This window comes from Rhinatrema bivittatum, chromosome 4 (assembly GCF_901001135.1).
Source record: "Rhinatrema bivittatum chromosome 4, aRhiBiv1.1, whole genome shotgun sequence".
NCBI lineage: Eukaryota > Metazoa > Chordata > Amphibia > Gymnophiona > Rhinatrematidae > Rhinatrema > Rhinatrema bivittatum.
Window position 1 is genome coordinate 211,112,932 of NC_042618.1, and position 12,492 is coordinate 211,125,423.

Consider the following 12,492-nt stretch of genomic DNA (forward strand, 5'->3'; position numbering starts at 1 on the left):
AGAGCCAAATAACTTAGTCAACTAATTCCAAATTGGAGTTATTCAGCTATCTCAGCTCTTCCCTTAAATGCCTCCAAAATGTCTAAATTTTAACTGGATAATGACATAGCTGGTTAAAATGGATAAGGACCTGGGAGATCCAGAAGTAGGCATTTATACAAATAACTCAAAAGCTATCTGGATAAATGCCTTTGAACATCAGTTTCCCTAGGTCTTGGAATAATTGTAGCAGGCTTCCATGTGACAGTTCTCTCCCTGCTGGCAGGTACGCCGAGCCATCCAGCATATGCTTTTCCAGAACAAGCAGTTCAGCTGGCTGCGTCACACCCTCATTGCCATCATCCTTCTCACGCTCATTAACCTGCTGGTCATCTTCGCACCCACCATCCTGGGCATCTTTGGCGTCATTGGTAAGTCACTCAGTCTCTCAGTTGTATCACTGCCATGCATTCTTGTCATGACATCACAAATGACACTGCAATTGGAAATTATTAAAACTAAAAGAACATTACATGGAAAACTGGAGCCAGCACTTGTGTCTGTGCTCATGGATTGCGGCAGATGCAAAGTCTGCACCATGAAAAACATGCTAGGACTTCAAAATAACATTTCTGCTCATTAATCAGATGGTTCTGCCAATCTCCGGCCTTGCCCCTGGAGCCTCCATCCCAGTCAGCATTTGGGTACACAGGGAGAGCCATGGACCATTCTAGGCCCCTTAACCTCCCAGGTATCCCGCACCGGGCCGGGGGGGGGGGGGGGAGAGAGAAAGTCTTTTCAAAGCCCTTATGGTTTTTTTCCTTCAGTCAGTGCCTTCACTGCACATCAGTCTGGTCACACAAAAAAAAAAAAAAATCACTCTTCACTCTAAAAGCTGTTCACAATAATGTCTTTACTGAAACTGGTGGTAGGTAACAGTACCCCTGATGGTAGTGCGCTCCAAAAAATCAAAGTCCACAAACAGCACAAGTCCAATCAGAATTTCTTCTCTCACTCTCTCTTCCCCAACACTTCGAGACAAGTGCCCATCCACCTTTTGGGTCTCTAGAACCTTTGTTTCTTTCTTTTTCCTCTTTGGTAAACTTCTGGCTGATTTGCTTGATCAGCTAACATTCTGTGGACTTCCTCAGCAAAAACCATTCTCCCTATGGCCTCTCCAGTATCTTCATCCAGAAAATTCTGTGGAATCCTTTCCTTGAAGGGTCTCCTTAGACTCTGAAATTTTCTTGGGCAGGGTTGGCCCAAGGTGTCCCCCTTCAGTCTTCTGTGTGAGGCGAGGGATGAAATGGTACTCCCCACCTTCCCCCCCATCAAGCACAGTGCAGGAGAAATCACTGAGTGGGTCAAGGGGGGAGTGGGGGTCCCCTTTGGAGACTGACCCTTTCAGTGATTTGAAATGCTGGGGAAGGGGGGGAGACAGGGATCAGTTTTCCTAGAGGGGTGACAGATAAAATGTTAGTGATGATATTTCTAGGAAGCAGGCATCCCTGTCACACTCCCAAGAACCCCACCACATACCTCCCACCCTTCTCCAGCATTTGCTCTCTGAGAAAGTGAGAAAGTGGGAGATGGGTGAATGGTAGGGGTTTGTGTGTGGTGCACACTCTTAGGGTCAGTGCAAGAGTATTAGATGCCTTAGGCAAACCTTACAGCTTTCAGCCCCAACCATACACAATTAAAAACTATGCATTTATAGTAACAGATTTTACATGCAAAAGGTCATTCAAAGTATAGTCTTCTGAGGTAAATATATCACTTACAACCACATGTATATTATATTTCCATGCACTACTGTGGTGGCAAAAAGGAAGCCTTGCAACACTTGGACCCTTATGGTATTAGGCCTATTGTAAAGTACATTGAGTTTAGGCTTGGCTCTCAAAGCCATGAATAAACTAAACTACAATTACAATATAGTAAACCTACCATACCAAAACAGCAGTAATTGCCAGAACTCAAAATGACAACCCTATCTATGAAAAGGCAACACTGCAACTATTACACCAGACCCCTAAAACATCAATACATCTCCTATTAAGAAAATAGAACAAGCCAAGCTGCTATAGGCCCCTACAGAGAAATTACACGCTAGCAGACTATCTCACCTCAGACACACAGACAGACCCTCACCAAATACAGAAGAAAGAGACCATAAAACTGAACTGGAAACCGCAGAAGGTCAGACTGTATGGCGTGCAACAGTGGAAAAACAGAATCACCTCCATTCCTCATAAAACAATAAAATCAGGAAATATAAAATATCAAGCATAATACTAAAACCATTAAACCATACTAATAAAAAGATATTTTAAAACAGCTAACAGAACAACATTCAACAATTAAACTTGTATAAAAATGTTTAAAACATTACCAAAAAAAACCAAACAAAAACAATAAAATATTACATAACAGCAGTCATATTAAATAACATCCAATAATGATTAAAACAAAGATTTAAACATTCCAAACCTGAAATCTTTTGATTTCCAGCCATGCTGAGATTGTCCTGTATTATTGGGGGAGAGGGACTGCACATAAATTTTGTCTATTGTCTCGATCATATATACACACACTAACACACGTTTGTTCTCTCACACACATTCGCTCACTCTTCTCCCTCTCCAGAATGCACAAGTGGCAGAAGCATCCACTATCAGCCCATGCAGCAACTGGGACTCCTCTGCAAACAGACACTGTTCCTGCTCCTTTATTCTAGCCATGCAGGCTGGTGCTGCTCCTGCTCTTTCTGGCCGTAGTGATTGCACCGCCTTCTTCCTACCTGTGCAGGCCCATGTTAGAGTGAAGAAGAAGGGCTTACAATTGTTGCAGTCCTGCCGCTACTGTGCCACCCCCAAAACAATGGTGCTCTATGGCCACCAAGTCCTTCCACTGAACTCTCTCCCACTCACAATCCCTTCATACAGTGTTGCTCCCTCTCTACTTCCCACCTCACTAACACCATCCTCTTTCCTTCCCTCTCACTCACCCACTTCCCTTCCATCCCCTCTCTCACTCACTCACCTGCCTTTTCTTCCCTCTCCATTCACTTACCCTCCTTTTTCTCTTCCCACTCATTCACCCCAGTCCCTTTCCTCTTCTCCCTCCCATCCCCTTTCACTCACTCCCTTCGATCCTTTCTGACTTACCCTTTCTTCCCTTCCCCTCAACTCACCCTCTCCCTCCCATCCCTTCTCTTCCTGCTCACTCACCTCCTTCCCCCTTCTCTCCCCTCCCACTCATGCCCCCTCTTCTTCTCTTCCTCCCCTCCCACTCACTCCCCCCCCTCTTCCTTCACAGACTCACATCCTCCCTCTCCATGGGTCTTTTTCTTCTGGCCCATGTGGCCTGAGATCCCCGTGGGCAGTTCATCTTGCTGCATTACAGGGCCTGGGATCCCCCCAGGTACGTTGTCATTCTGTGCCGCCAGCATCATAGAGTTGAGTGCAAGGCGAGACGGCCACTGCAAGGGTATTTTGGTGGACGTTAGATATCCCTGCCAAATTTTGCCACCTGAGGTGGCTGCCTCACCCTGCCTAATGATAGGAGAGGAGCATACCCAGGGGTGGCTCTAACTCCTAACCCCATGTCCAAGGCTAAGGCCATCTAGTGGAGATCCCAAGGGTTGCCACACTATAGATTAAAAAAAAAATAATAAAGTCTGCAGTGCTTGCTTTGGCAGCACATATACTAAAAACAAAAAACCAAAACAAAAGCTGCAAATTCAATTCTAAACAGCAGAAGGTCAATTACTGTTTGAAAAGATGAAACCACTGAGGTTCACTATCAAAGCTATAGCATACAGCAGGCCAGTGATGAGTGGAGTGGGTGTGAGCCCTTGGTGCATTGGTGCGGACTCTTAGGCAAACCTACGAGGCCTACGCCAACAGCTGGCAAGTGTCCTGAAGCAGGACAGACTGGAACTTCACCTATACCAGCCGTCTTCCCTGCAAGTTGGGCCCTTGGGTTCTGATGGCCGGCAGGATTTAGGTGGGTCACTAGGGCAGTAGGATGAGCGAAACTCAAGGACAGGCAGCAGACAGGAGGTACCGGGAACAGGCCAAGAGATGGGCAGGCACCAAGCAAGCAGTCAGTATCGGGAGGTCAAGCCGAAGGATGGACAAAAACAGACGAGGAGACCTGGACAAGATGAGCTAGACAAGGCAAAGCTGGGCAAGACGAGGCTGGATGAGCTGGGCAAGGCAAGGCTGGATACAGGAACACTGGAACAAATAGCAACATATACTGTACATGGCAGGAGACCCATTCCTGAGGCGAGGAGTACAGGGCTTGGTGGATTTAAATAGTCTGAGGAGGCTGACGTCATCTGTACGCTCCGTGTCTAGTTTCCTGCCATGGCGTCTATATCGTGTGCACCTAAGGAGGACACCGGTGGGGATGTGATAACGGCGTTGAAGCTGGGTGGACAGTTGGTGAGTGCGGCCAGTCACAGGCCTACCCTGCAGCCGGCCAAATGCAACAAGGCCTTTACCTTACTTGCTGAAAAATAATCAATCACGTTTCCAAATGAAGATCACAGGGAAAAGAATTCCATACTAAAGATGCCCTCTGGTATGTTTCCTGTAAATAGATTTCTTGGAAAGAGGGACCCACCAACAGGGCCTTCCCAAAGAAGAATAGAAGATGGTTAGTCATATACGGTGTCAGAATTTTCTTAAGATAATGAGGACCCATGCCATGAATGCCCTTATGAATCAATCTAAGGATCTTAAAATGCACGTGAAAAAGCAAGTAGCCAATGAAGATCTGCCAGCTTGGGAGTAATGCTGTCTCGAAAGTTAGAGGCAGTAACAAGCCTGGCTGCTGCATTTTGTAATACAATACACACCGCTATAAAACTTTGTGGGGTCAAGTACATAGAGTTGCAGTAGTGAATGGTATATAAAAGCAACAACTGGACCGCTGTCCCAAAATCCACTAAAGTTAAAATATATCTTAGATACCTCACTAATCTAAATTTACAGAAGGCAAATTTCACAACTGCTTTGATCTGGCTCTGACTATTCTTTAACACTGGGATATAGTGGCTTGATTTAAAGCATCTGGCAATCCACTTTCCATTAAAGAGGCATTTATTATTTATTCTAGAAATTCAAAGATGAAAGCCTGCGTGAAGCGAATCACACAAAAAGAACAGGGGCCTAATCAATATCCAGTGGATTTTAACTGGGAGACCAAATTGAGGCATCATAAATGTTAGGTTGCTGGCTGGACTCAGCTACTGACAAATTCCAGTACCAAGACACGTGTCATTCCCCCCCGTCCCCCCCAAAACACACATAGCTCTACCAGTGCCCCTCAGTCCTGTTCTCTAGCATCATCTGCTGAGACCACACACAGTTGTGCTAATGCAAATCAATCCTACCCTGCAGTACCTCCTGCAGTTGCAGTTCTGAGGCCCACGCACAGAGAGCTGTACCAAGGCACATCAACTCCACCTTGCAACACCCGCTGCAATTCCAGCACAGAGACATCTCTGGTCATACGCCTGAACATAGACATTGTGTTAAATAAAAACATAAAAATTCTCTGAATTCCATTTCTTGCAGGAGCCACATCAGCCCCTTGCTTGATCTTCATTTTTCCAGCCATCTTTTACATTCGCATCATGCCAAAGGACAAAGAGCCCATGAAGTCCACCCCTAAAATCTTGGTATGTCCTTGATGTGATACTATGTCGTCTCACTAATGGGAAAGATTAACTTTCTGTAATGGGTAATTTTTCCTGGTAAGGTACTTTACAAATTAAAGAATTAACATTATCCCAAGGACTAAACAAGGTAAATTATCTCACTAAAAAAAAATAAGATTAAATTTACTTCTCTCTTATCTTAGAGAGTATCCCTTATTCCAGGCGACCCCACAGCCAGTTTGGTTTTCAGGATATCCACAAAATATGCATGAGAAATTTGCATATTGTGGAGCCTCAGTATTTGCAAATTTATCTCATGCATATTCATTATGGCTATCCTGAAAACCCAACTTTCTGTGGGGTCCCCAGGACAGATTTGGGAAGCCCTGCCCTATTCTGTTAATTATTTGGGGGGGTAAATAGTGCCTCTGTAAGTATAACCCTTATATGGGGCTGAATTTTCAAAAGCATGTGTGCGCATAAAAGTACATGCAGAAGGGATTCCATGCATACTTTTATGCACATTACCAAGAGGCGTCTGGGGAGCAGAGTTGGGGCAGGGAAACCATTTAAACATACACTTTCAATTTTTGAAAATAAGCGCGTAAATGTATGCATATGCCCATGCGCTGCACAGGGCTGCACATGATCCTGCAAATTTTCAATGCGGATTTGCACGCACAATTCCACTTAAAACGTTTGGGCTAATGTCTGCATGTACTTACTTTAACCCTATGCGGGCTGTTCTAAAATGACCCTTAATTGCAAAAAAGTAAAAGCTCAATTATATTACTTGAGTGAAGCCAAACATTAGCAGCCACAGCTGGGCATATATTAGCAGGCCTTAGATGAGGGGTAGAAGCAAAGAATGGGGATCTCATCTTACCACCTATATAAGGCATTTGTTGAGTTTTAGGTATCCTCAAAGAGAGACACAAGGGCTTACATATGGTGAAAGACTGGCCCTACAACATAATGGCACTGGCTGTCCCCGAGACAGGTGTCAAAGTGACATCACTTTGGCGACAACTTAAGGGCCTCCTGTGCCATTTTTGAACTACAGAGCAGGAGGGTAGGAGCGAGTGGGCATCGCTCCTGCCCTTTGGATTTGGCAGATTCTCACAAAATGGAAAAGTGGGAGCTGAGGAGTTCCCTAACCCTAGTAAATTGTTTAAGGGGCAGATGAGGGTCAGAGAAGCCCGGCTCAGCCTAGCCAGGTGGGCCTGGTTCCTAAGGTTGTCTTTGTGGGGGTGGGAGCGGGTTGGAGGGCCTTGTGGAGGCCCTTTTTGCAAAACGAACTGAAAATTTGGGGGTATTTTCGTGCAACACCATTTTTTGTTTGGCTGCACAGTTCACTAAAGATGAATGCACATTCCTAGTATAAATATGTAACTGTAGACAAGGAGGAAGTAGTAAGGCATTTGATTCAATCTTACATAATATAAACAAATAGCCAAAAAAATATGGTCTTTGACATTGTTACTGTTAGGACCTTATGATTCAGGCCAAGCTGTCAGAACTATATGAGTCAGGCCATGCTGCTGTCAAGAAACTCAAGAATTTGTGTCGGCCTAGAGGGACATATGAAGGGAGAGCCACCAGGGTCAGTCCTGGATCCTTTGATCCAGGTATTAAAGGGCAAGACTGCTTCAGTTTCATTCTTGAAGTGTCAAAAATACGAGCCAAGAAAAATCATACAAAATGTACAGTCTCATTACTGCTCCTACTGTTTTCAGTAAGGAATCAATTTACCTTTCTGGTTGGAAGTGTTGAGGTCAGGGGGGGGGTGTGTGTGAAAGACTCTCTTCTGGTGCCCTTACTGAAACTATTAAGCAATGGTGATTTGTAACAGAGACGCTGATTCTACGCCTCTGTAGGTCAGGTGGCCAGTTTCAGTGACACTGGACCTGCTACACAGACCGACTGCTTTGTTTGCATAGAATAACCCTATCCCTTCTGACTTTGCTCCTTTTGTACTAACCCCGCTCTCTCCTCATATTTTTCAGGCAGCATGTTTTGCAGGCCTTGGCATCCTCTTCATGATTATGAGTTTGAGCTTCATCATCATTGACTGGGCAACCGGAACCAGCAATAGTGGAGGAAGCCACTAGCCAACAAGATGTTTAACCATACACCTGCCCAGCACTACATTCTGCTCTGCTCTAGAAAGAAGCCAGCATGACACTTATCTTCTTCCTAACCATCAACAGGGACACTCATTCACTATTAGTACTGTACAGTAGCCTAGGCCATACAGGCACACTGGGTTTGTGATGCAAGTTTGGAGCCAGTGCCACCACTGAAGGATGGGAAGAAGTTGTTTAAACTGTACATGTTTGTTGCTATCCGTAATAGTGACTTAATACTTAGAACAGAATTTTATAAATTATAGCATTTTTTCCATACAAAAAGGTGCAATCAGATGGCTAATATTGCAGAACAGTGCACAGCCTTAGCTCTAAATGGCAGAATCCCCATACAATAATGTGAAACAAGGGTTCTGAGTGGTGTAACTATAGTAAACTAATAATGCACATAATCCACAGTGCTACGACTAGTGTAAAATAGTTCACAGCCATGGTACAATAGTGTACAGTCATAAGTGACATATCCATGCTTCAATGGTGCATAGTCATGTCATAAGTGAAATAACCATGGTAAAATAGTGCATAGCTATGGTTCTTTGTGATATAACCATGTTTAAAACAACATACAATTATAGTCCCAATCATAACATAATGAACAACTATAGCCATAAGTGATCTAACCATGGTAAAATAGCATACCGCCGTGGCCCTGAGAGCTATAACAATGCTAGAACAACATGCAGCCATGGTCCTTAATATTAATAAGAGAGGGAGGACAGTAGCATCACTAGAGCTAAGGTTATAGTAAATTTCTATATTGTGATTTTTCACTTGTTCACTATTTCACTACAAATGCATCTTCTGTAAATGATCAGGTAAGGTCTGAGTGCTAATCCCTCTCTCAACCTGCCAAATGTTAACATCGGCTGAACATTTTTTTTTCCAGTTTGGGAGGGCACGGAGAGTAAATTGGCCAGCTTCCAAAAATGTTTCAAACTTTTTTTGGTTGTTCCAGGCACGTGCAAAAATGCCAAGTTTGTTGTGAGCCCAGATTCGGCACTTTATCAGGAGTTAATTCAAAGTAGAACTTTTGGCATTTTAAAAATTAAAAACCTCATAGCTTTGAAGTTGTGGTTTTAGAAATCACGTTCTGCAATGCAAATGTGTTTTCAGAAGAGCTGCACCTGCAGAAGAACAGCAAGAGAGGAGATAACTGCAGATGTAACGCTAACTTTCCGGACTGGTCTCTTTATTCCTTCCCTTGCTGCTCATTTCATGTCCCCGTCTGTCGCCTACCTTCTCTAGCGGACAATGAAAGTGATTTCAGGGTTAAAACTGATGTGCTGCACCTGCAGCACAAAAAAATGAATGAGGGTAAGAAACCGCAGCACCTTTAATGTGCCTGTTGGAGAAGAAAAAAACGAAAGCGAGGAATCCCTTAGCACCTGCCTCACAAAAGTACTGAAAAACTGGCCAGGGCAGGCAGGACTTGGCACCTTGTCACACCTCTAAGTACAACACAAATGAAATCACAAATTAAGAAAAAGAGAAAGGCATCAGCTACCTGGCAAAAGCCTGGGTGCCTGTCTCAGACTCTGCTGGGTACCTGAAGCTCTCTCTCCTTTTATTCCTTCTTCTGATAGAAACCTCATTTTGCTCAATAATCATTATATTCTCCTGGATACATTCAAAAGCAGGCACTTCATTGCCATGACAAACGAGGGCATGTGTTGCTAGTGTAACACACAAGGAGAATATTTTTCACAGGGATTTAGGTGGGGGAATGGAATTGTTAGTTGGGTAGATGATCCCAGTTGAAATCTGTCCCCCTCAGAGCAGGTAAAAGTCCATGAGGCTTTCACATAGTCAAAAAGGGCATTCCTCGGAGGGGGTAGTGTTAGGACAGGGCAGTCACTGCCATGTGGAAAAGAATGTGCGTACAAAGAGGGTGTTGCCAACAGGTTCCAGAACATGATTTGGAAGGACATATGCATTTATGTGTGCAGTTTTTTGGGTGCCGTGGACTTTAGAACAACTGGTGGAGAGTGTGGGTGAACTGGTGATGGTCTGGGTCAGCTGGTGGAGGACTCGGCGCACTGGTGCTTGGAAGTACACACATTAGCGAGATACATGCATACAGTCGACTTTATAAAATACCTGCCTACAGCCATAAAGCGGGGGTTATTACATCATATTTTGCATATGAAATATATGCATGCACTTATAAAAGAGGTGTATAAACTATGTGGATCCCTGCAATAAAAAAAATGTACATCTACTGCCACCTACATGCAAACGATGGGGATAGTGATACACCAAATTTGAAGGACTGTAGCTGCTGCTGCTGCACAGTTTATACAATACAGGCAGAACTTAAGGTGCACCAACTTAGTACACGTGTGCGCCGAATTAAATTTGGGAGCAACAGTTAAACTTCCTGCATTGATGCGAATATCGAGGGTAGTTTTTATCCACTAGGTTTCCATCAATAATCACAGCAAAACCATGCGCTTACCTCTGCTTCGATTATTGCCACGGGAAAAAAAGTATCCACAGAGATCTGCATCTGCTTTTTCCCAGCAAAATAATACTGTACTTTTCAAAATCCAAAGCTACGCGTGGTGTTGCCTCTCCTGACCTAACCCTGCCTCTCTCTACACTATGTTCCACAATACTTGTTCTTTTGCCCGCACACAGTGTGGTCCATTTTCAAAAACCCATTACCACAGGTAAAATGCTGTCTTACCCTCCTCCCACTCCCCATATTTCTGGCCTGATTGCAGGATACAAAATATCCTGCTGCTCTAGCTGCTATTTCTCCTCATTCCCTCAGGATTACGCAGAGATGTCCCCATTTGTTCTTTGGTGGGAACTCTTATTTCTCTGTCAGCTCTGGTGAACGTGCATCTTTGATTATATTTCTGTTTTGCACGGTACAAGAGGAAATGCATTTCTCTGGGGTTGCATTGTATGTGTAGCCTGGCCAGGGTCTCCAGTTCCATTTATGTCTGTGTGTTTCAATTTCTAATTTGTGATCACTTGCTCTGTTTTTGGTGAGGGGACTGTCTGTGGCCTGCACATGTGACCAAGGTGAGGGTTTCGGTGTGTGTGTGTAATTTCTGTGTAAGGATTGATAACATTTCAGCTTATGTTTTCCAAACTGCATGTTCCAATATGTAATGTTCAGTCCCCTTTCAATATTTACAGTGCTGCCTTTTACATAGGTAGGGATTTTATTATTTTAGGGTGGCAGGCTTGTTACATAGGTGCTGAGAAAGTTTTCTGCAGGGCTGGGTGTTGGGTCACAAAGTACCTGGTAGTGGAGGGAGTTTGTGTCATTACTGAGGCGACATCAGAGTTTGAATACTCTTTTTTTTTGTTGGGGGAGCTTCTGTGGACATACAGTGTCTGTTTGCACAACTGGAGGTGCAGTGTTTCTATCGGGGCGCCATCCTATTTTGTCTAGTTTTGGGTTACTGATAGATCCTAGACTTTACTCCCATAGAGTCCCAGAGACTCTCATCCGGACCGGCTGCAGGCCAGGTCCGGATGAGAGTCTCTGTTGCCAGAGCCAATTTTTAAATAAGAAACTCCTGTTTGCTAACATTAAAGCTGCTAAGGACGCTGCTGATGAAGTTGTGCCACCACTGTGGGGGAAAGACACCACTGCCACTGCTATAGAGAAGAGAGAGAGATGGTATCAGGCTGCTACTGCTGAAACTGCTAAAACTGCCAAGGCTAAAGGGGAGTCTCCACTGAAGAGAGTGAAAGTGAGTGAAAGAGAGAGAGAGACCACAAAGACAGAGAGGAGTTTGCTGGTGTGGTGGGAGAGGGGGAGATAAGGACGCCCAATACTGTGGGCAGGGGGGAAGAGAAGTGGTGGAGGAGATACCAGTGCTGAGCAGAGGGTTAGCCTAGAGTTGGCCTTATTTACTGCACCAAGTGCAAATCTCCCACTCCACCCCTGGTGCAGTCAAGAACCACTAATGCAGCCCTCTAGAAAAAAAAGGTCACCTATCCCTGAGACAGAGTGTCAATAATAATAGTATTTCATTGAATTTAAACACATATATACTGCTAATCCAGATTAAATAATCTTCTCCAAGCATCAAATAATACAACAAATAATCAAAACAAATAAGATATTCATATCATGAAGTACAATCTTGTTAAAATATCAAGATAAAACAAAGACAAGCCAAATAACTATAGATGGTACACCTTAAAAAGCTAACCCAACATAAACGTTACAACTCCAAGCTATCCATTAAAACATTTCCAAAACACCCTTCCTACCAATCCCATATTCTATCTAAACTGAATTGTCATATAACAAACCCCCCCAACAACCCACGGGCACAATAGTTGATATCCATTATCAGCACACTACACCAAACCCACACAATCTAAATTAACTATCATATAACAATTCACATCTTTCTATATTTCTTGTACATTGGTAAACCTACTACATCCCCACCTCATCCAGCATCTATCTCATTCCTTCTCCAACATCTGCATCATGCCTTTCTCAAACTATAGCCTATGGCCCACAGATGGACCATGGCAAAACGTCATGCCGCATGGTGGCAGCGGTCACAGGAGAAGCAATGGGAACATGATTACACCACTGCCCACTGCTGTGACAGTGACTGTATCAGCACCATGAGGATGTTCAAGTCTTTTGAGTTAGCACTTCCATCTCCCCACTGTTGATGTGGTTCATTACAACATCATGGTAATCACAAAATAAGA

General features: G+C 44.0%; 1 protein-coding gene across 1 annotated transcript in view; it reads left to right on the forward strand.

Annotated features, from left to right (window-relative positions):
• Nucleotides 1-8,864, forward strand: part of LOC115089379 (sodium-coupled neutral amino acid transporter 3-like) — an 89,624-nt gene extending 80,760 nt beyond the window's left edge. Inside the window, exons 9-11 of the mRNA XM_029597470.1 lie at nucleotides 266-410; nucleotides 5,568-5,671; nucleotides 7,657-8,864. Of these exons, the coding sequence (XP_029453330.1) occupies nucleotides 266-410; nucleotides 5,568-5,671; nucleotides 7,657-7,761 (354 nt within the window). The 3' untranslated portion in view covers nucleotides 7,762-8,864. The remainder of the gene's footprint in view (nucleotides 1-265; nucleotides 411-5,567; nucleotides 5,672-7,656) is intronic.
• The last annotated feature ends 3,628 nt before the right edge of the window (nucleotides 8,865-12,492 follow it).